Genomic DNA, 25,464 nt, shown 5'->3' with positions numbered 1-25,464 from the left:
ATGAAGCAAACAGCACTTTATATAGAAATTCATTAAAATCTTACAAAAAAAAAAAAAAAAAAAAAAAAAAAAAAATTACTGAAGGATTTTGAACAACTCTGGAAGAATCCCTGGGGTAATGTACCCAGATGCAAATCCCAATTCAACTTTAAGATACGGTCTGTCATCACCTATCCAGTACACACATGCACACAAACACCCTCACACACTGAGGGTGACAGGCTGTGATAGTAAAAGCTGCTTTTAGTCCTGTTTCTTGCTGTGTGCAGCGCTGTGAGTGCAGGGATCTCGAGGGCTGAAGTCAGCACAGAAGCCGTTAGTTGAAGGCTGAGACTCTGAGGCTGATGTGGATTCTCTGCAGGGTTGAGGGATCTGCTCACTTAGACAGTGGTACTGCTCCACGAAATCAGGACAGTTCTCCAGGAACTGACAAAAATCATCTGCCACAAACACAGCATGTTTACAAGGTTACAAATACCAAAGATACGAGAGAATACATTTTACAGAGAATTAATTACTACAACTTGATGCAAACTCCTAGTAATCAGGTATCCATTTCCTACATTATTTTTTTGTGAATAAATACTTTTAAAAATTGGGAAGGGTTTTTTTTTTTTTGTAGGGTTTTTTTTTGGGTCTCTTTTTGTTGCAGTATTTGTTAAAAAAAAAAAAAAAAAAAAAAAAAAAAAAAAAAAAAAAAAAAAAAAAAAAGTGCATTTAATTGTACTCAAACAACAAAACATTAAAGAAAATGACAGTTGTACTTTCAGTGCACTTAAGTAAACTTCCATGACGGTTTATTAACAGAATTAAAAGCCATTTAAAAGAAATAGAAAAAGTCCAATTAAAAGTTGTACTTTAAAGTACATTTAAAAATCATTATTTTCTTAATACTTCGCCATGCTTTTTAAAAAGTGCACTTTTGATATGTTCACTAACATACTAATGCACATGTAAAGCACTTGATTATAACTACGACTGTAGTGTTATTTGATATTACATTCAAAAGGTAATGAATTTCAAATCTAATTAGCAAATTGCAACTTCATATGTAAAAATATTTAAATACGTGGCATACTAGTTTTAAAATAAATTATATTATACTACATTTTAATGCCTGTCATTATATTCAGCAGTACACAACCATATTACACAAGTATATCACTAAATCTCAGCTAACTGAGTTCAATAAATTTAAACTATAATCCATTTTTATTTAAAATCGCAATTAACATGGAATTAAAATGTCCAAATCCACAATGTTCAATTTGCAATTTAGTATATTTCCATAGTATCACTAATATTATCAGAGTAAAATATGCTTCAACCCAGCATTTTACTCAAAATGAATGTGTAAATGCCATTATACTGTATGTTGTCTTAATCAGGGAATTTAATTCTAATTTCATAATTATTATAAAGCACTAAGCCCCATAAAGCTGTGGTTTACAGTGGTTTTAGAACAGCAAAAGGGAGTTGTTAGGCAAAAAGGCAAGTGTTTTACAATTATTTGAAAAAGGGCTTAGCTAATTATCAAGAACCAGAATAATTTATTTAAATAATATTGTCAAATGCCAATTTCGAAAGCATTTCATGGATTTGTCTCGTCATGTCTCGATTTTTGTAACTCGCTGTACGGGGCATCTCCGCCGCATGGCTTTGTTGCAATTAGTCCAGAATGCGCCGAGGCTTTTAAAGAGGGTAAATAAATATGCAGATTTACGCTGGCTCCCTGTTTGTTTTAGAGTTAAATATAAGATTTTTAATTCTTGTATGCAAATCCCTAAACAATCAGGCACCTTTGTACCTTACAAACCTCTTGATACCTTATAACCCCCCTACAGCCTAGCATTCAGAAAATTATCAACTTCTGTTAGTGCCTAGGACAATCAGTCATTAAGGAAATAGAGCTTTTGCAGTAATGGGACCGAGACTGTGGAATGAGCTGCCGCTATACATGTGACGCCGGACCACAAAACCAATCATAAGGGTCAATATTGTGAAATTGAGATGTATACATCATCTGAAAGATGAATAAATGAGTTTTCCATTAATGTATGGTTTGTTATGACAAAATTTAGCCAAGATACAACTATTTGAAAATCTGAGGGTGCAAAAAAAAATTGAGAAAATAACTAAATCGCCTTTGAAGTTGTCCAAATGAAGTCCTTAGCAATGCATATTACTAATCAGAAATTAAGTTTTGATATTTACGGTAGGACATTTATAAAATGTCTTCATGGAACATGATCTTTACTTAATATACTAATGATTTTTGGCATAAAAGAAAAACAATAATTTTGACCCATACAATGTATTGTTGGCTATTGCTACAAATATACCCCAGCGATTGGATTAGTGCTCCAGGGTCACATATTAGGTCTGCTAAATGTCAGCAGATTCTTAAATGCTGACACTATACAGTAGTTTATATGTGATTGGTCTATATACACTGTATATATAAAAAAAAAAAAGCACTGTGGGTAACCCTTGGGGTTCTTTTAGTAGTGCTATATAAGTTAATAAACAAGATAACTTCTTAATTTTGGTTAACGTGAACAAACAATGAGGAAGTGAAGGCAATCTCAACAATAATGCCAGCACACCTAAAAGCCAAGTCACATTTAACATGTAAACCAATGTAAATGGTCCTACCAAATGTGATCTTTCCTTTGTCTTGACAATCTATGGCCCTGAAAAGGTCGCAAACAGCAACATCTCCAATCCCCAGAGTGCTTTTCAGAATGACACCCAACTCGTCTTCTACAACTGCTCCATCCTCCTGTGCTTCAAACATCTGGACAGAAGACAATATTTCAAAGTTCATGACAAAAGAACATCCATCTTTCCTTACCATCAAGACCTAAAAAGTTCATTATATTCAAATAAACATTAAGAACTATAAACAGACTCATACAAACTCAAGCTCGTCTATTTGAAACAATGAGAACTTGTAGAAACCCAACTCACCCCGAACGCCAGTTTAATAGTCTCCAGGTATCTGAAAGGTCTACAGACCACAGATAGGCCGATGACATATTCTCTCACATCCATCTTCCTGTGCTGGATACAATTCATTCAAATGTTATCACAATCAGACAGACATCATAGAAACACATAAGGTAATGATGAGTTAGACATTTTGATAAATGTTTAACCTCCTCAAAAAGTGAGAAGATGTCCTGTACTGCTTCTGTCATGGGTTGGTTGAGGTACTGAGAAAATCCCTCCACGTCCAGTCTGCTTCCACAAAGTTTACAGGCCCTAGAGGCTTCCTCATGCAGGACTTCATCAGTGACCCCTGTCTTCAGGCTGAGAGACAAGACAAAGTCCATTATTTTCAGCAAACATTTGCACATTTGGGGAAAAAAAAAAAAAAAATCCAAATGCAATTTGGCACTCAAGAATACTTTGAAAATCCTTGTTGCCCAATGAACTGTAACAATTTTGTTTCTACAAACTCATTGACTTGTTATTTTGAGAGATGACGGTTGTTCAGTGAGCTACTGTCTTGGAAGAAGAAAGCAAACGGGATCTAACTAGCACAGGGAGAGAAGTGGACGACCCAGAATAACAAGGGGACGAGAACATCAGGGTCTCTAGTTCGAGAAACAGACCCCTGACTGGAGCTCAGCTGGCAGCTGCATTGAACAGTACACACTAAACAGCGGTTTCATCACCAACAGCGCAGAGACGACTCTGAGATGCTGGGCTTTTAAGAGTTTCAAAGAAAAGAAAAATAAGAGAGAGAAAAAAAAAAAAAAGTCACATCTGACATTGCCAAAAAAAATAAAAAGGAGCAAGATGGGCACAAAGAACAAAGACTGGATGGTACAAGAGTACAAAAGAGTGTGGATGAGATGGATGAATCCACGTTTGAGATGTTGAGCTGCCGTGGGAACAGTTTGAAGCATCCTACAGACCAATAACACACTGCAGAATGCATGATAAAACTTCAGCTGAACCTCTGAACCTGAAACTTACTGCATAAGAATGCATGGTCTGTTCAAATGTCACTGCTACATGCAAGGATTCTTAAAGTTTAAAGAAAATTATATTTGGTAATATAAAAAAAAAAAAAAAAAAAAAAAAAAAAAAAAAAAAAAAAAAAAAAAGTTTCTTCTATTACATATTAAAAGTTAAATGCTTGGTCTATAATATATTTAACTACAATTAATACGTTTATTTAGCAATGATGTATTAAAATTATCAAAAGTGACAGTATATAGTGTTACAAAAGACTTCTACTTCAAATAAATGCTGTTTTTCAACTTTCTATTCATCAAAGAATCCTAGATTTCAAAGAATCCAGTTTTCAAAATTGATAAGACATGTTTCATGCAATATAGCAGCATAATGGAATGATTTCCGAAGGATCATGTGACACTGAAGACTGCAGTAATGCTGAAAATTCAGCTTCACAGGAATATAAAAAAAAAAAAAAAAAAAAAAGTTATTTTAAATTGTAATGATATTTCACAATATTAATCAATTAATTGATCAAAGCATGAGACTTCAAAAACATAAAAAAAGGAAACCCGAGTAGTAGTGTACAGTCATTTAATTTCCTCTTAGGCGATTTGAATTAACATTTGACAAGTTTACAAACTGTACAAAATAAGTATCCCACACACTGCCATTAGCTTATTTCCATAGCAGTCCAATCACCATTTTTTTCCCGCTTTTTTAAAAGCTTGTTGATAGTTAAACTCAACCCCCCCCCCCCCCCCCCCCCCCCAAAAAAAAGAAAAGTCACTTTAATTTTATTATAGAAGCAAAGAGTAAGGCTTCAGTTTTACCTATATAGAGAACATTTGTCTAAAAACCATTTGGATCTCTCTTGTAACTGCTGCAAACTCATTTTCTCCAGGACCCCTTTATCTTGACGAAATGCTAAAATTGCTGCATCGTCAGCATAAAGAGAAAGTTCCTCTCAACACGCTGCTTTAAGATCATTTATATATAATAGAAAAAATAAGGGACCTAAAATACTCCCTTGTGGAACTCCACAATTGATGGCTAAAGGACCACACAATATACCCTTAATATCGACTCTCAAACCCAACTACCTTTAATTTATACAATAAAATGGTGTGATCTACAGTATCAAAATGCCTTCTGAAGGTCCAGCACAACCATCCCACAAAATTTGCCACCATACACAGCGTTTCTTATTCTATTGGTCAAATATAATATACAAGTCTCAGTGGAATTGTAAAGGCCTAAAACCTGACTGTAACTCATTGTTTTTACTAATCTAATTTTAGACATCACACCAAAGTCAGAAACAGGCTAACTTGCATCCCTTTTTATATAAGGGTATAACTAATAGTTTTAAACTCGCTTGGTAATTTTCCTTGGTCAAATGATAAATTTATACAGTCTCTAAAATTTTGCAGGAATATTATCAATCCCAGGTGCCTTATTTACTTTATTAATACGATTAAAAACTTCAGTCTTTTTATGGCCAGAGTGGAAATGTTCAGGATTCTTTTAGTTTAGTGCACCATTTCATTATAAATATCAGGCCACCATGGAAGTTGATTACATTATTTTTAGCTAACGATATGAAATGATGATTAAAAGATTCAGTAACCTTAACCTTCAGGATCCATTACGTTCCCGTTCACCTTTTTGAAGATTTCAAGTTCTTTAAAACATTTTTAAAGTGAATACAAACTTTTAAAGTAGTGTATGTTTCTGGTTTTATTTGCAGACTTTACTTGCATCAGTCAGTCCAAAAAAAAAAAAAAAAAAAAAAAAAAAAAAAGTTTGATTACAGCATGTCATCTTTCAAACCTTTGTGATTGCATTTCTTCATTCACTAGAGGGCACCGTGTTCACTATCTGATGAAATGCACAGTACAAACCAGCTCACTGCTTTAGCACCAGTGTAAAAATCAATCCTCAGCTTCTAATCCGAAGCAAGCAAAGGCCATGTCTAACTTCCTCTCATTAGCTGGCAGGCAGAGGGCTGCATGCGATTTTTTCATCAGTCAGCACAGCGCTGCTCGTATACTGAACGTAATGATTCTTTATGGTGTGGCTCTACTGAAGCATCACCGATCAATACTATGATATGTAGAGGTGAGCGGTGCTGACGGATTGATTGGCTGGATGACCGATTCACCCAGTGACCAAACAAACACCTCGTCTCCCTGAGACATCCTAAACCGTCCTTCACTCTTACAACGCACTTAACTCAGCTGCCTAATAAAAACCCAATAACTGATTCTTTCATCCTAGAAAATGAGAGATCAAGGCTGTTATTTCAAAAGACCATCCCAGCCTGCTGGTCTGCAAGACACCCACAGACTACCCAAAGTCTAAGCTACAGATCATCTGAAGCACACTGCACAGACAAACAGCAAGAACTTCCTCGGGCTATCAAACTCTCATCTGACAGACCAACTTTAAGCAACTTCCAGAAAGCACAGGAAAACTTTCCACTGACTGTCTTCCTATTGTTCTCGTAATTAAGCCTGGTCTGATCAATGATCATTCGTTAGTCACTCACCAACTCAGGACATCGTCATAACAAAAAAAAAAAAAAAAGTGTTATTAAAAGTGGTTTACAAGGCACTGGGTTGTTAGAAAGCAAAAGGAAAAGAAAGCAAAGAAAATGCAATACTATCTTTAGGACTAAAATCAACATTAAATGTCTTTATTTTCAAATCACTTTCAATCAATTTAATGCATCCCTGGATAAACAATCATTTCTTTACCGTTAAAAAAATTGGGGTTGGTATGATTTTTATTTATTTTTTTAAGTGTTTGTTATCGTAGATGCGGTGACCCGCTTAAAACTGCGGCTCTACTCACCCTAAATGTCGTACCAGTCTGGCAAACTCCAGCAAACAGGTGTGTCTGGGCAACCGCAGAGGCCCTTTGGCCATAGCAAGCTGACAGTCCTCAAAGGAGTAATCGATAATGGGCAACCCAAGCGCCCTATGGAGAAAGCACACACAATACTGATTACAGGACACTTGGACCTTTTAAGAGGAAGAAACGTAAAGTCAAACAAGCAGACGTCAAATTTCTTTTTATCAATATGAAATAAGTGTTAAAATCAGTCACAAACACTTTTTAAAATCCACTCACTTGGCCATGATACGTCTCACGTTGTTGGCGAACAGGGCTGGATCCTTCTTCTCCTCCTCTGACGGGGTGCATGTAGGAAGATACTGGACAGAACTTTATCATCAAATCTGATCTGTGCTTATTTACCAGTGTTGTTATTTTTAACAAAAACTAAAAATATTTAGATTAGATATTAAATCAAATTATTAGATGATCAAAATTAGATACAATTTGAAATGTATAAAAAATAATTTGAATTACTAAAAGAGTAAAACAATATTTACGAAAATAAGATAACTGAATATAAAATAAAAGCGTCAAAATAATATAAAAGTATATTTGTAGTAGTGTATGAATAATAAAATAACATGATATTTATACCACAGTGCAAGTTCTTCTCACCTCTATTTCTACAGAGTTATGTAGCTGACATAATGTGAGCCAGAGAATCTTAAACCTGAAAAAGAAATGGAATTTGATTTTAATTTACAAATAGATACAAAGCACATATCTTGCATACATTGACCATTAATCTACACCCCCTTCATTGTATGGATAAAACAACAACAATGCAAGTAATTGAAAAACTGTTTGGTTACATCTGTTTGAACATTCTTTAAAATATATTTGTGTTTAGCAGAAGAAAAATGAATATAGGTGCATGTGGGTGACTAAATGACTTTATTTTTGGGTTACTATCCCTTTAAGTGAACTCAAGAGACTCACGCTCCAGGCCCTTGCCACGTCCATGAGATTGTATCCTGTCAGGGAAATGAGAAGAGAAAGAAGGCAATGAATAGGCTTGGCATCTCAAACAAAAACATGTGTAATACTGGCAGCATACTGGCTAAATAACTATCCTGCACAAACACCCATCCTAACCACTTGAACTTGCTTCTCCAGCACAAGCTTGGCTCTAAGAGATTGCTGGGCTTGTATTATTCATGAAACAAAGACATAAGACAAAGGTTTTGACAGAGGATAGAAAAGTATATCTGTGAAAAATCAATTCATAGTTTTCATGAATGGAGACACATAACAGCTGCAGACTACAAGTACGAGTGTAAGACGCACTGTTTGGGTGCAGATCTTATTCTTACCATCTCATTAGTATACCGCAACAGCACAGGCTGCACGGGAACTCCAGGGATAAATGCACCTGCAGGACAGGAGGGACAAAGAGGACCGTAAACGAGTGAGAATGAGAGGACTTGTGCATTGACCTCGTTCCACTCGGAGGGCCGGGTGTGGCATTAAAACTATAGCCTGTGCTGAAACATGAGCCCTCTGTTTGAATGTGGGTGTGAACTTAAGTATCCACTCCACTGACCTCATCCAGCTTCACTGTTTTTAATATTCAGACATGGCAAACCAAAAACATGCATAACACTCAGGCTTTACAAGATGATGCAGAATAATAAAATGAATATTACATCAGTTAGAGGATTAGAGCACTGTTTCGGTCAATACACAACTTTATGATGAGCCGAATACTCCTTTGAAGAACTTTTTACACTTGAAACTGTGTTTTGGTGAGGCTTGTTAAATATTATTTTTGAAAATACTTGTTATATCTGGCACAACTTCTGAAAAATTGTACATGCAGTGCATATACTGTATTTTTATTCAAATTGATCATAATAATGTTACAAAAGATCTCCACTTCAAATAAATGCTGTTATTTAAAAAAAAAAAAAAAAAAAAAAAAAAAAAAGTTACCACAAAATAAGTTGTTTTCAACATTGATAAGTTTCATATTTGAATGATTTCTGAGGGATTTAAGTAATGATGCTTAAATTCAGCTTTACCATCGCAGAAATAACTTACATTTTAAGCCTTGGTGGAACTATTTTGAAGAGCAGTAGAATATCTTTAAAATAGAATATTTGCAAAGTATTGTGCAATCATTTAAAATACTTGGTACACTGTGCTTTTTGAAGCTTGAGAGCTGTCACTGCCATTAAATAAGAACTGCTTGGCATTCTGCTAAATATATCCTTTTGTGTTTCACTGGGGAAAAAAATAATAATAATAATAATAAAAAAAATGATATATTTTGTCCCCAGTGAAACACAAGGTTTGTTTATTTACATTATTTTTTAAACATATATGAATGAGTGGATTAGGTTAATTATCTAGACCACCTAACAGAGTTCAGAAAACAACTGCAGTCTCTCTCTATATTTTGAGCCTCGGTTTCACTCTGTGCCAGTCAGATCTCATCACGTCTGGGAAGGTGTAAAGAGACGAGAGACGCCCTTCGGCTTACAAACAGCTCCTTATTACATGCTGCTAATAGAAACTGGCCAACCTATCCACTAAGACTGAACTCACTCGCCTTTGACAAACTCAACCCAAGTTTTAAACAGAGCAAGTCAACTAATGCAAATACACAAAATCACCCATCATTCATTTGCATCTTTCACCACTGAGGTTCCGAGCTGCTACTGTACGAGACTAAAGCTTGCTTCCACATGAGCGGAAGTCTGTACTTTTTAGGCAGAGCAGAACTACTGTAAATAAAGGCTAAATGCACCAGGGTTTTGCATACGCAGCTCCTCTGGCTTTTAAATACACTAAAGTGTATGACTACAAAAAAAAAAAAAAGTTTGAACCTGCATTTGGTGTGATTAGAAGTATTAAATTTAGGCCTTGCCTATAAACATTAGTGAACATGTTCAAAAAGCAGCAGAACTGTCCGTATACATCCAAACTCTGTATCTGACTTGGTTTTTGTTTTGGAAGAACTATCTGGCTGCACACCACCACATCTGATGCTGTGAGAGCTCCAGTATTAAAGGTTGTAGAGAGAAAAGTGAGATAGCCAGACAAGAGAAAACACGCAGACGATGGAGAGAGGAGGGGTGAGGATTAGAGCCGATTCAGTGACTGACACAAGAGAGGGGGATTTGAGGAGAAAAGACCACAGTCCACAGCATACACAGGAAGAGGAAGCCAATCACCAGATCTCTCAGCGCTGTGAACCATGATGGGCTGCAGATTAGAGAGGGTACAACGAGAGAGCAAACACCAAAGTGCACACATACAAACTACAAAACTTTCCTCAAAATTTCCTAAGATAGACTCAAAAAGAAAAGACTCCCAGAAACAAGTTCTGGGCATGGAAAGTGTGTTTAGTCAGCAGATATCAAAGGTGGGCACATACCGGGTTTAAATGCGATGAGACAGGATCTATTGGTGCATGTGCCCTCCGGGAATATCATGATCTGAAAACAGGCCACAGCCAGAAGAAATACCTCAGCACTGCACTCATGATAGAAAGTAGCTTAAATGTGTGTTTGGACACCTATACTGTATGAATGTCATTACATTAGATGTGAAATATCAGAAGTCTGTGCGCGTTTGTGTGGTACCTGAGGCCATTCGCCATCAGAACAAGCTCTGCGTTTGATCTCCTCGACGGTCTTCCTCCGAGAGTCCTGATCCGAGCGGGACACAAACACGGGCCGGATGAATTTGATAAGAGCTATAAACAGAGAAAGAGTGAAGGGTAGGAGAGTCCAATCTTGCAAAATGCTGGGTATAAATATATGACCACACAGCAATGAACATGCACTCAAAGACAAATGAGATGATTTACTTCTGGAAAAAAGTTCGGGATCAGTAAGATTTTTAAAAAAATATATTAATATTTTTTATTTAGCAAGGATTTCTTAAACTGACCAAATGTGACTGTATGGACATTGATGCTATACAAGATTCACAATAAATGCTGTTCTTTTGAACTTTATTCATAATATAATCCTGAAAAAAAAAATAAAAAAAAAGTATGGTTTCCACAGAAATATTATAAAAGCATATAAGAAATATGAAATGTTTCTCAAGCAGCAAATCAGCATATTAGAATGATTTCTGAAGGATCATGTGACAAAAAAGACTGGAGTAAAGATGCTGAAAATACAGCTCTGATCACAGGAATAACATTTCTTTTAAAATATATTCAAATAGAAAGTTATTTTAAATTGTAATATTTCACAATATTACTGTTTTTGTTCAAATAAGTGCAGCCTTGATGAGCAAAGAGACTTCAAAAACGTTATAAAAATCTTACAGACCCCAAACTTTTGAACAACAGTGTAGCTCTTAACAAAGAGGGGAGAAAAACCTATCCAACAACAGCTCAATTTATCAAAGGCAAAGTAATTCAAAGTTGAACAAAAACCAAAATTCAAATGTTTATACATTTACATATTTTTTTTTAAAAACTCACTGCCCCAGACTGGAATGTCTTTACTCTCAGCCTTCATCACTATAGAGGCCATGGTCATGGTGACAGGGATGGCGTCAAAGTAGGATGAGTGAGGGGCCATTGTGAGGATCGGCGCCTCACTGGGCAGCGCAGGCCGGCCTTTCACACGGACCCAGTGAAACCCTCCAGAAAACCACATGGCTCTCATGATGGCCTTTAGGACCAGATCTACCAGCCTGGAAAGACAAACGGAGTTAGTAAGAAAATGTTGTGGCAATTGACATTTGTGCCATCTGACATTTTGTGCCAATTCAACTGCCTTCACATCCAACTGACTATGGTCCATATCAGACAGCATTTAAAGTCAACATGAAAGTGTACCACATACCATTTTCATTCACTAGTGAGATATTTCTGAATGAAACTGGATATTCAAAAAAATAAAGCAGCGCATACAACATTGATTTAAAAATAAAAAGTGCCCAATATTTTAATACAATTCATCTCTATGAAGTCTATTTTACTATATGACATCTATGGCATTTGTATTCAGAGACTAGGTAATTGTTAAAATGTCACTGAGAATGTCTTTAGAGGACGCTTAATTAAGCACTAAACTAGTTAAACATTAGCTTTCTACATGGACTTCATGCTAAATATTAACTGCACGAGAAAATACGCTTTTAAACGCTGCTGGCTCATGATCACTCACTGAAACACCCTCTCAAACATGCACAGTAGCAAAAGAAAAGTAGTTTGGTGACCGGTGCCCCTCCAGTGTTGGTAACGGAGCGTGTCTGTTCAAACTTACACTGTGGATAAAGACAAAAACCTCTCCTCTCCACCCTCACATGAACAAACTTGTGCACAATGGGATACAGAAAGACACAGGCAGACAAACACAGTGAGAGAATATGAAAAGCCCTGCAGGAAGCGATCAGGTGATATTGGAATGGAGACTGTGTGAATGGAGCAGTGTGTTTGTGTGTGTGTGTGTGTGGGTGCGTCACATACAATAGACACGCAATACAGTGCTCATTTTAGTAATGTAAAATAGCAAGGAAGAGCGACTTCAATATCTGATAATATTTAGACTACGGCTTTGTTCCAAACCCTAGTAAACTAACTTCTAACCAACGGATCCTCACAAGTGACTGAACATGTACTATGTGATCAGCGAGTGCATGTCACAACGCTCACTACCATATGAAGAGTTTGAGTCCTAGGGGTGGGCGATATGGGAAAAATATCATATCACGATTTTTTATAGAAATATCACGATTCACGATTTTTATCACGATTCTTTGTTAGTTTTACTATTTTGGTTTTACAAGTTGTCTGAGCATTACAGCCAAACTAGAAAGACAAAGATGCATGGCAGATATTTAGGCCAAAGTGGGCGAAGATAAAAAATCTTTGTCATTATTTTATTTTTCTTATTAAAAAATAAGAACAAAGATACACATTACAAATACACATAATATACAAATAAAACAAACAGTGCTTTATTTCCAGGTACAATAGGTGTATTTAGCAGAGCATTCAATGAAATTAAATGAACAAATATAAAAATAAAACACTAGATAGACTGAATCCTAAAGCAACTGTATTAAAGTTTTTCAGTCAAGAATAGTGAGTGATTTTTCTCTTTTGCGTTTTGTTAACGTTAAATGAATAGTTCCCCCACAAATTAATATTCTGTCAATTCTGTCATAATGTTGTATTTTTATATCATCATTTACTCAAAAGTTGTTTTAAACCGGAATGAGTTTCTTTCTTGTGCTGAACATTTATAAATGCTATTTTGAAGGTGGAAAACCAAACAGTTGCTGGTCCTCAGTGACTTCCATAGGATTTTTCTTTCCTACTATCAAAGTCAATGTGGACCAGCAACTGTTTGGTTTTCCACTGAGTAAATAATGACAGAAATAAAATTTTAGGGTGAACTATCCCTTTAATGACAGTCGATAGCATGTTTAGTGTCCTGTCCCTTTAAGAGCTGCACGCATCTAATATACAGTACAGGCACGCATCCGTTTCTCTCTTAACTATTTACTTTCATTTTAGAGATAACCAACTCAGTCTGTATGTAAACCTTGTGTGTTTTGACAGTATTAGCGCAAAATATAACTTAGTTGAGTAATCAGGCGCTCTGGCGCTGTTAGACAGGCGTTTTAGTGCGCGTGCTTCAGGTGTATCCGCTCAGAACAAGCGCACGTCAGACCAGCGCGCGAATTAAACATTTAACCAGCAAGGCTTGTATGCAAATAATGTACTTTTGCGATCGCGAATAAGTGCAGTGTCCTGTCAGAGTAACTCTACTGCTGTATGTGGTGTTGTACAGTACATAGAGACGGCGGCGCCAGAACTGTATTTGACATAATGTGTGCTGTAGCACGATACTACGATATTTCTTAAAAAGCAGATCGTGGAGACATTTTTATCGTCCACGATCAAAAATCGTCATATCGCACACCCCTATTGAGTCCTATCACTTATTTGCTCCAAAGAATTTGATGTCAGCATGTTTCACCTGATAAGTAGGCATAGTTGGACTCAGGGCAAGAGTTTGATTTTAGCATTTTGCTAAGCTAACAACTCTACTTTAAATGGGGCTGGGATTGACAACATTCAATCGATCTTCATTTTGATGAACTGATATCAGTTCAGAAATTCCCCAACCTTTTAATAAAAAACTATTCCCTGATGGCACCCACACATCTCAGCGACATCTATTTGAAGTGTGCGTTTACATCTGGCAGACATTTTTTAAGAGCGTTTGCTCATCTGCTGTATGTCTCTGGAACGTTTCCTGTTAGACATCAAATAGACATTTAGAAAAAGTCTTTAAAATGTTTGTGATTTAGAATGCATGTAAAAGTGACATCTTAGAGACGCTTATCAGATGTTCGTTCACAGCAAATGCTTTCCAGATGAAGCAATCTTTAACAGACATCTTGCAGACGTATAAAGTTTAAACACAACTGACACGTTAAAGGCCCAGAGGTAGTAAGGACATTGTTAAAATAGTCCATCGTTAATTATTCCCTTCCATGTCACAGTCCTCTGCTATTCACGAGAGTAACATGACACAATGTTGAATAACATTTGTTGCATAAAGTAGTTATTTTTGTTTTCTTTATGCAAAAAAATAAAAAAAAAAGAAGTTCTCAGAGAATGGGCCTTGAATGTGGTAGTTCCATTGCGGTCTATGCAGAATCAAAGCTGAACAAAAGGTCTTACAGGCGAGTAAAAGAGCAATTAAGACAATTTTCTGGCTCCGTAGGTCTGTTTTTAGCATCGTAATCTCATCAGGCTAAGATCAGAAATACAGTGGCAGCATAATGTTCCCGAACTCTCACATCTGATTAACATTTCTGATGTGTCACTCACCACCTCCACCAGGATAGAGGTTCAACTGCATCCTCATAACGGCCAACAGTAGCCATGAATGCAAAGGGCCAGGCCAGCAACATCATGAACGCAGCAAAGAGCAGACGAACAGGGAACAGCGTCACAGTCATCACTGCTATCTATGAGAGAGAGAAAGAGTGTGTTAGAGGTAACCAGAGGTTAAAATCCCAATTATTTTCACATTAATCCAGAATTTGCCAGTATAGCAGTAGTGTGGGGCTGGAGAATACAAAGCATGTGAGGTATGAGGGTCATTAATGGAAGGGGATAGAAGGGGAAACAAAAACATGCAGTGAGACCACATTATATTTTGCTATGCTGTGCAATTCTCAAAAGACAGGCCAATAGATCCAAACTTGCATTTAGCTCTTCAAAGCAGAACCATCAAGATTTAAATAAAAGAGTTGATGTAATGGCTACATTAAAAGCTTAGTGTTTGAAATACTTGAGGAGCATCAAGATTTCAGTTTTATGACTGAAAGAGTTTGAAATAACTATATAGTTAATGAGGAACCCTGGGGCTTCATTTATAAAATGTGTGTACAAACAGACTTCATAAATTCCAAGGGTTTGACTTGCCAAATAAATTGATGACTTTGCAAATAGTGAAAATGTATAAATGATCACAAGAATGATTTGATTCAGAATTTGGTCATATTGAGATTGTGTGTCATGGTGTGTCACTCAGAATACCTACTTTAACAAAAACTTTAACTTTCTTTGACCGAAATAAATTAACTTTGGAAGCTGGGAACTTGCATTTGTGAGGTTGTGATTAAAATGTTAATTCATTATATTGAAGTTGTATGAATTATTGATTTTAAAAATTGCTTTAAATCCATAAAAAATGAAAAACCTGAACTTACATCATAGGGTCCTAATATACTCTTGCATTTAAAAAATATAATTTTTTTGTGCGTACAGACATTTTATAAATAGCACAGACATATTTTGGCAATTTACATTTAGTAATAAGGCCTCTGGTTTCTAAAAAATAACAGAAAATCCAATTATGCTTAAGCGGTGTCAGAATTAGATGCATACAGTGAGCCATTCGTGACTGAACTAAGAGAGAACTCCGAGCACAAGGACGTCACATGTCATGCTTCTATAGGCAACTCAGGAAAAACAAGATCACATAAGTGGGACATAAGAGGGAACAGGAAATGAAGAGAGAGAGGGAGAGAGAAAGTTATAAAAAAAAAAAAAAAAAAAAAAAAAGTCAACTGATGTTAGATGCCTCTTTTTCCTCCCATGAGAGAGTGTTTTTAAAAGCAGAAGGAAGGGTGCTCTTGGTATATATGGACTTTACATGAAAGCATTATACAGTAACAGTTTTCTCCTGCAAAATATATGGTTAATTCAAACTCCATTCAGAGTTTACACTATTTCTTAATTTAAAATCACATGCAACTCCAGTATACCAGATGCCGTTTGTTTAAAAAAATAAATATTGAATTATTTTCTATTTAAATTCTCGTTATGTTCCTCTGACCTAATAAAAACTCAACAGGTATATTATTGACGCTTTAACACTTAACTCTTCAGCTTGAGGATCATGAATATATGTTATTTATTACATTATCTGGGGTCACAAAGACATAAAATTAAACCTGTTCTCTATTAAAAGGTTTCATTATGTTATCCAGTTTAAATTGCTTAAAAACAAGAAAATAAATCAGTTTCAAACTGATACAGCAAACTATTTTTTTTTTTTTTTTTAGCCAGCCAAACCTTGCCCTTGAGGCCTTTCAGATCTCAAACAAGGCTAAACTTTTTCTGGAAATCGGTTTTCTGATTCTGGGAACAAGAGTATTTTTCTTATGTTTGCTTTACTTCAAAAGTAAAAATGCTAAATCTTAAATTCAGATCATTGGTGCAAAGCTTCAACCAACACATACATGATTAAAGGGTTAAATTAGCAGTCTGGATATGTAAAAACAAATTGTGTTCATGCTTACAGCAACAACGAGGGTTAAACTTTGTTGATCCCAACAAAAGGCTAATGGAGATTTGCAGCTAGTTTGTCACAAGAAACAACAAGAAAGCAGAAGAATGGAATGAGCTCACATTATGAATATTTAATCTGCCTAAGAGTTCCAATTTCCAAGAAAAATCCACTGCGAGTCATAAGTTTCTTATCCAATGCTCCATTTGTTGAGCCTAGAATAAGGTTAGTCCCTCCAAGTTTCTCGTTCACAAATGACTCGTTTGACTGGATTGACACCAGTCTTGTTAAATTGACTGGCTGTTAGCTAGAACACCACTGGTTAAGGCTGTCGTCGTGAGATCAGAGCTGGAACGGAGCGTCTCTCTGAGTGCGGTGATTAAATGTGGATGGGCTCACTCGACGGCTCCATTAGGAGGAGATGAACTGTGGGTGGAGATGTGTGGCCTGTTTAGTGTTTATTTATTTATCTACAAACGCCATCAACACCTGCGGTCTGCCCTGACAGAAAGATTAAACTGATCTAGAGGCCGAGGCGATGGCTCTCTTGGGAAAGGGAGGGAGCGAGAGAGAGCTAGAAGGAGGGGTAGCGCTAGTGTAAAATGTATTATGAGTGAAAGACTACATACAAAAAGCACTTATTTCCAAGATTAAAAAAAAAAAAAAAAAAAAAAAAAAAAAAAAAAAAAAAAACACCTCATGCTTTTTGAATGGAGGACCTACAATCATTTGCTGAGAACAAGAATTATAGCCTGGTCTTGACCTTCCCCATACACTGTATACTGTCCCGGGAGTGAGAGGCACAGCCTTGATCCCAACCTATGGGGTCCCATTAAAAGCCTCCCCCTCATGCCTAGTCTCCATCTGCTTCAGCCTGAGGGAGGATGAGGGGGACGTGCGGGTTAAGAAGGAGCTTCTTTAGCTGAACCTGCAGCTGAATCTTTTAGTAGTGCTGTAAAAGTGCAGGAGGATGGTGCTTTTCTCTTTGAGTGGGGTTAAGAGCTACTTGGGTCACAGCGAAGCCTATGCAAGAGTCTGACCTCAAGGATGATATGGCTTTTCCATGGTGTTCTGAGGGGTTTCTTACTGCCCCGAGACTACCCTTAAAAGCTTAAGTATAGTTTGTTTTTTAATGCATATGTTAGGGTATGCGTACAGTGCACATGTAAATTATTACTGTAGTAATAACCAAGGCTGCATTTACAGTGGAGATCAAAATGAGAGAATTTAGGAATACTTGATTTTTTTTCCTGAAATTGTTAACGTTCATAGCTCAATTTGAGGAAATGTAGGTATACTACGTTACAAAATATCCAAGGCATTTCAACAAAAGCCTTTGTTTTGTGGAAAACACAGTGATCAAAACCACCCTGCATCATACTAGCTGTATGAAATCCAATATTTGATACTTACAAATTTTGGGGTGCTGATTAAAAAAAAAAATAGATAGGGGGAACAAATAGGAGGGGAAAACGAACATTTTCGAAAATATTCGAAAGCTAAAGACTGAGCTGTGTGATTTAAAATAACCTCAAAACAAAAATTGTCAGCATCAGTTCTCCAGTGTCACATGATCCTTCAGAAATCATTCTAATATGCACAGCCAAATGAACTGTTGTGAGACTTTGCAAGGTACGGAAAACTTAACATATGCTCAAACCTGATCATCCACATTCAAGTCAACCCTACATGTCAGACTACAGTAGATATGAAAATGTATGTTGAAGACAAGATTTAGGGCCTGAGCATGGTGGATTTTCCAAAACAAAGCTCAATAAATACCAGATGATAATTTAATGAAGCCAGAATCCAAATCTGCTTTGTATACAGTCACACTAACCCAATCAAAGTGTGCAGAGAGAAGACAGCAGGACGCTGTTGGATCAGTCTGGAACATTTATAAGATACACAGTTTGCCATGTCATTTCAATCATTCATGTTTACAAGGCAAATGACTCTTGTAAATCTACTAGTGAGCATCAGCTAAGAGCACTTCACAGCCTTGTACGGCTGATGAGATCCTCCAGCTCTTGCTCACTCTACATTCCCTTCGGATCACCATTAATCGTGATCTCTAACAACATAAGCTCTATGCTCACTACAGGGAACACGCCAAGACTTACAGTGCCTCCAGACAGCGTGATGTGACTGCGCTCATGTTACTACACACCGCCTGGAGAGCAGTTACAGTACAGAGAATTTGAGGAATTCTGCTTGCTTTGGCCATAGTTTCTCAAAGATGTTACGTAACCGTAAAAAGCAAAAAAGGGACTCTTGTTGTGACATGTACGTGAAGGACGTGTCATGAAGAACAACCGAAACCCAAGTGAGCAAGAGTGGTTTTCCATGATGAAGCTTTAATGCAAACGTTTGGCTTTAAGGCAGGAATTTCCAAGCCTACTCATGATCACTTTATTGGTCTTCATTGATCTTGCCAGCTTGCCACTTGGCTGATGGCATTTTAGTCCCAAGAGATCTCTAGAATGAAAATCGTAAAGAAAGTTCACCCAAAAATGAAAATTTGCTTAAGATTTTCCTCACACTCAATGTAATCAAAATGTAAATGAGTTTTTTTTTTTTCATCTGAACGGATATGGAGAAATTTAGCATGACATTAATTGTTTACCAATGGATCCTCTGCAGTGAATGGGTGCCGTCAGAATGAGAGTCCAAACAGCTGATAAAAATCACAATCCAAAAGTAATCCACACCACCAGTCCATCAATTAACATCTTGTGAAGAGAAAAGCTGCGTGTAAGAAACAAATCCATCAATGTTTAACTTCAAACCACTGCTTCCAGCTAAAATACGAGTCCTCTGTCCAATACTGCTTTTTCCAGAGATAAAAAGTAATTTTGTCTTAATCAAGCACAGATCAAGCACCCTTTATAAGTGAAAACAGTTGGGTCATTCCTTTTTCCCCAGCTCAAATTTTTGATTTTGCTAATATTTTTACTGAAGATAGATAAACATGTATAGTGATGATAGCCAAAATATTAAATGTCATGGATGAATATTTAGGGAGTAATCCATCCACCATTTTGTGGTGGTGGGGGGGGGTCAAAATGGCAATTTTGACAGAATGACCCAGTTCTAAACAATTATGCTGCTGGAATTTGATGCGAGAGGACAACAGGGGATAGAGTTTTTCACTGGAGGAAGTGTTGGATTAAGGACTATTTTGGGCAGAAGTGTCAGTTTCAAGTTAAAACGCCTTGATGGAATTGTTTTACAAATGCACCACTTTTCATTTCAGAAGATGTAAACTGATGGACTGGAGTCATGTGGATTACTTGTGGATTGTGATGGTTTTTATCAGTTTGGACTTTCATTCTGACGGCACCCATTCACTGCACAGTATCCATTGATGAGCAAGAGATGCAATGCTAAATTTCTCCTTTTATGTTTTGATGAAGAAACAAACTCATCTACATCTTGGATGGCCTGAGGGCTAGTATATTTTAAGATTATTTTTTTCTTTGGGTGAACTATTCCTTTAAGAATTGCCCTCCTATTTACAAGAGCTGGTAAAGGAAAGGAATCATCTATTTCTTAGGATTTCCAATGCAGTAAATAGGTTCAAATGCTATAGATAGAGAATGTTGTGCTTTTTCATAGTGTTTAGAATGTAGCCTGCAGGCCCGAGTATATTAAAAAGATCTTGCATAATACCACAAAGGGCCATTTATCTTGGAATCTGATGCATATGGAAATCAGGTGAATCATCACAGCCTATCTTAGACCTTTCAAACCGCTGTTGTGCAAGAACTCTACATTAGAAAATAGCAGTAGGTTAAAGGAGCCAAAAAAAAAAAAAAAAAAAGACACTTGCCTATTTCCTAGTAAACAATTATCTGACCTTGTCCGAGTTATGAAAAGTGGCCATACTGTCCTCTAGAAGGGTTTCTCTACCTGCTGAAATGTGAGGATAAGTAGAACTATTATCAGATCAGAGGCTCTTGTGGATTTCCTGCCTGTTAGAAACTGATGCCTTTGCTTTCCATTTCCCACAAACAGCAGGAAAGGCTGAGAAGATTGAGATGACAGTTAAACAAGGAGAGCATGACTTGGAAACACAGCTTTCTCATTTCTCCTGTGAGTGACATTTGTGACCTTGGACCACAAACCAGTCTTAAGTGTCAATTTTTCTCTTTTCAGGTTTCCAAATTTCCATTAATTTTCCAAAAAATATTTTTTGATGATTTGTGAAGACTAAAATTATAATACTAAATAAATGGATTGGATACAAGTCATTTCTAGCTGAAGAAATTGCTTTCTCATGCCCTTTTTAAGATTGTAATCATTTCCATGAGTTTTCCCAGACTGGAAATCACACTTTTATAATTACCTGACATTTCCAGGTTTTCCAGGACCATGATGTAACAGTGCAATGAAGTGCCAGGAAATAATGTTTTTCACGTAAATGACATCAGAATACCAATGAAAGAAGGTTTTGCACTAGCCTAGTTAAAGTCACATCAAGAGAGAAGAAAACACAGCTAATCTTAGACTGATCTGCATGACGTTTAGATTATAAAAGATTATTTTTATTTTTCATTTTAGTTCCCAGGAAATGCCTCCCGGATCCCTTGTCAATTTCTAATCTTGTTACAGACCCAAACTTACTAAAGCCAGTGGGTCTCATATACATTTCCAGTTAAGACTTAGGCCTTTATACCATAACAACAACAACAACAACAACACTACTTAATACATTTCAACAGTCTTTAAAATAATGACAAAATGAGTCTATACAGCAGTATTTTAAACAAAATAAACAAAACCCCATAAAACATGAGCCGGTGCTTTTGACACTAACAATGATATAGGCTAGCAGCCTATACTTCAAAAATGTAAAACAAACAAACAAACAAACATGCATGCATGCATGCACTAAACACTGCGGTGAAGTTACTGTACCTTGAGTTTCTGCAGAGGAGTAAATCTCAACTCATGCACGAAAGGATTTCTGAAGTGTGCAGAAACGCCCGCGTCTTCTCCATCCACCGCCGTGTGTAGCTTTCTGTTAGGGAACCTCATACTGAAAGAGTGATCATATATCTTTAAAAAAGAAGCAACAGTAAACGCGTCCACGCGATGCTCCTCTTACACACTAAAGAACTTTTCAGATTCCCGAGTCTTACACGCGCTTCCAGTCGGGTTTGATCTAGCGGTGTTCGGCTTCGCTCTTGACGCTGTCCGCTCCTGATTACCGAGTGATTAACATCTTGCGCGTTTTTATTGTGCGCATGCGTGATCAACGCAGGTTCTGACATCACGTCACAGGTGTATAATAATCTAACTGAGCACCGGGTGTAATGCTATGGAATTAATTTGATTCATTTAAGGATTTATTTGTTTATTTAGACCAATGGCTTAGACAAACATGTAAAAACAACTGAGAACTGTTGGTGTTTTTGACAACAGTGTCAGAGAAGCTGTTTATTTCCGGTTCCATCGCTTACGTGTTTATTAATGTGCGCAGCGCACGTGCTGAGAGTGTTGTGAATGGTGAGCATTGCTGTATCCAGTGCTAGGGAACACTACTCACATAAAGACTCTGTCTAGATATAGAATGTAAAGCTTAATCTCAGTTTTCCTTTCATATGCACATTTGCAAACCAGTTTGCATTAATTTTACTCCCTTTCAAAAATTGTATATGAAATTGAGAATACTGGTTCACAACAGCCTTTATAGATTCCCAATAAGAAAAGACAGAACAATAAAAGGCTTTAGGTAAAGATGTATCGTTTGAACTCTCAGCAGTGTAGCATCGCCCTCTTCTGTACAAACAACGAACAGCACGAAGTCATGAAGGGCGTTATTATTTATTGTTATGGAAAAAAGTCCAATACACATTTTTCTACATAATTTTATGCTTTTCTCCGACTCTGACATTTCATCAGCTAAATATTCCTTAAAACATGCTTGCAATAAACCAATTTCTAATTAGGTGTGCATTATTCATTAGCAAATCATTCTAAATTTCTATTTTTAATAAGTACCCACCTAAAAAAAAAAAAAGGTACGCTCTAAGAACATTTTTCTAACATTCCCATTAATATATGAAAACATTATTTCTAAATGTTCTTAGTTTAATTTGATCATTTTGCAAACAATGTTACTTTTGAATGTTCTCTGATCATTCTGAAACAATTTGTATTTTTTTTTATGTTAGACAAACATCCAGTTAAAACGTTTCACATAAAAAAAGGTTACTTGAACGATATAGTTTTTGTGCTAAGGCTCTGAGAATATTATTAAAGACAATAATAACTTTGAAAAATACCAAATAAAAATTAATGTTTCTGGAAGAATGTTTGACTTTCATCATCATTTTAAGAAAACCTTTCCAGAGCAACAGCCAAAGTACTGAAAACATTGCACTCACAAAAAAAGAAAAGAAAAAGAAAGTCCACTAAATTCAGCTCTTGACCAAGAATTCCACTGGTCAGAAACTGTGGCATCCCTGTGAATTATAGATATGTTATTTTTATATTTCAGTTATCAGCACAAACTGTATTCACTCAGAGTTTCATCTTAAATTGTGATTTAACAAAAGTAGGTTAATTTTTTTCAAAAGGTTAAAAAAAAACCACATATAAAGCATGAAGGTCCAATATGCCTATTCACTAATATTCCATTTTAATTCAGTGTGACGAATATGAAAATAAAACATATGTGACCCTGCACCACAAAACCAGTCATAAGTTGCACAGGTATATTTGTAGCAATAGCTTACAACCCATTGTATGGGTCAAAATTACTGATTTTTCTTTTATGCCAAAAATCATTAGGATATTAAGTAAAGATCATGTTCCATGAAGACAGTTTGTAAATTTCTAACCATAAATATATCAAAACTTTATTTCTGAATATGAATATGCTTTGCTAAGAACTTTATTTGGGCAACTTTAAAGGTGATTTTCTCAACATTTCAGATTCCAGATTTTCAAATAGTTGTATCTCGGCCAAATATTGTCCAAACATACCATACATCAATGGAAAGCTCATGTATTCAGCTTTAAGATGATGTATATTATCAAAAACATTGATGCTTATGACTGGTTTTGTGGTCTAGGGTCACATATATTAAAATAAAATAAAAAATCTTCAAGCATCTTTTCAGATGAGGATGTCAAACTTTATTAGAAACTCTGATCTTTACATGCTCAGCACAACATTCAAGTGATTCTCAGGTCTTCTTTGAGAAACATTCAAGGGGCTTACAGCACACATTCACCCCTGCCGCTGCTTGTGTCTGGGATGGGATTTGCAAAAAACAAACAGCCTTCCACGTCGGCGGACGAAAAAGCAGTCTTTACAGCGTCTTTTGAGAGCGGTTTTAGTCTTCATGCCAGCGGATGGTTGAATACACAGGAGCTGCTGGCATCGTCCTAGCAGCGGTGAGAGGAATGCCGTGTGTGGCTCATACATTGGGTTGACGACTCCTCTGAATCGCACTGTTGCAGCTGTGATAGTGGTGGAGATGCATCTCCGTGCACCTACTGCAGGTAAGGAGCCGAAAGCTGCACATCTGGCAACTTGGGCCAACTGCCGAGTCAAGGAACCAACAAGACAGAGGAGCAGCGGTGCCATGGTGTCAACACCTAGTAGGAAAAAACCATGCAACATTCAGGTGTATGAACATAGTCCCCTAATTCAGAATCTTAAATTTATTTGAGTAGCAGGACATGTGAATAAATTTAAACATGTAAAAATTAATCCAGGATCATACAAACTAATTTGAAATCCAGAAAGTCTTATGGTGTTGATAAAAAAAAAGTATATTATATTTACACATGTATATGAGCTTTTTTTATTATTTATTGTTTTTGCATATCAGACATGTATTAAATGCAGCACCCATATTGTTTTCAGGTGTTGCTAGTTGCTTATATGATCTACTTAAAATTACGGAAATTAAATAACAATATATTAATAATATAATGCGTGATAAATATCATGGTTGTGACACAACTACCTTCTAGATGAATGCTATATAGTCCTATATGCAAACACTTACAAAAACCAGTAATATCTAGTATAGCTGACGGTGATTTGATACAGCTATGAAACCTCCAAAAATGTTTAGGAAAATTCTAAATACAGTAGTACTGTTTCTTTAAATGCATATATTTTGTTTTATTTTTAAAATATTTTAATCTATATAATGTACAGTATTGAACTATAGACTGAGGACTGATGCATTTTTAGAAAGTATTTCGACATAATACACATTTATTATGTTAAGAACATGCTAGTGCTCATTCCTGATTAATCTGTTATTTTAAAAACTAATAGCAAGTAAATATTTTTTTTCGCATGTCTAAGGTATCAGTGCTGGATCACAACTAGCATTCATTTTTTATTTTAATTAATTTTCAGACCTTTTAGTTCGTACTCAGAGCTGCATGCTACAATACAATACGAACTAATCTCATTTTTAATCAAATGAATTTAATGAGAGTCTATGTAGAAAGCTTCTATTGGCATAAAGATACAAACTTCATGCTTATTGTAGCGCCAGCTAACTGTTAGCTGTACAAATTTTCTTCATCAGCATATAAATGTGTTCGTTTCAATACTGCGATTACAGTCAGACATACAGACAAAAATGCATCGCATACCTGTCTAAAAATCCCAATAGAAACGCGTACATAAGCAAATGATTTAATCCAAAAGCATCAATTTGAAAGCAACATGCTTCCGACCGACGGAAACTCTACGACTTCCTGTGACGTAATGACTTTGAGGAAAGTCATGACTCACGCATGCGCAGTACAATCACTGAAACCTTTACTCAAACTT

General features: G+C 36.3%; 1 protein-coding gene across 1 annotated transcript; it reads right to left on the bottom strand.

Moving 5' to 3' along the window:
- On the bottom strand, positions 1-21,897 carry LOC306885244 (lysophosphatidylcholine acyltransferase 1-like). Its single transcript, XM_079441650.1, has 14 exons — positions 21,573-21,897; positions 14,684-14,823; positions 11,312-11,526; positions 10,455-10,567; positions 10,247-10,307; positions 8,181-8,239; positions 7,807-7,841; positions 7,483-7,537; positions 7,102-7,184; positions 6,823-6,948; positions 3,159-3,312; positions 2,971-3,063; positions 2,656-2,797; positions 1-440 (listed from the first exon to the last, which is right to left on the bottom strand). The coding sequence occupies exons 1-14, from the start codon at positions 21,690-21,692 to the stop codon at positions 244-246; spliced, it is 1,593 nt and encodes a 530-aa protein (XP_079297776.1). The 5' UTR covers positions 21,693-21,897; the 3' UTR covers positions 1-243.
- Between the last annotated feature and the right edge of the window lie 3,567 nt (positions 21,898-25,464).

This window comes from Barbus barbus (genome assembly GCF_936440315.1).
Source record: "Barbus barbus genome assembly, chromosome: 19".
NCBI lineage: Eukaryota > Metazoa > Chordata > Actinopteri > Cypriniformes > Cyprinidae > Barbus > Barbus barbus.
This window is presented reverse-complemented; position numbering and strand designations above follow the sequence as displayed.

What these genes read in the sequence shown, in the direction of transcription:
- LOC306885244 (XM_079441650.1), bottom strand. Translation starts at nt 21,692, where the DNA reads ATGAGGTTCCCTAACAGAAAGCTACACACGGCGGTGGATGGAGAAGAC. An exon ending in AGACTGGTACGACATTTAGG is followed by an intron (nt 3,313 to 6,822) that starts GTGAGTAGAGCC and finishes CTTGTCTCTCAG; the next exon opens with CCTGAAGACAGGGGTCACTG. An exon ending in CTATTAAACTGGCGTTCGGG is followed by an intron (nt 2,798 to 2,970) that starts GTGAGTTGGGTT and finishes TCTTCTGTCCAG; the next exon opens with ATGTTTGAAGCACAGGAGGA.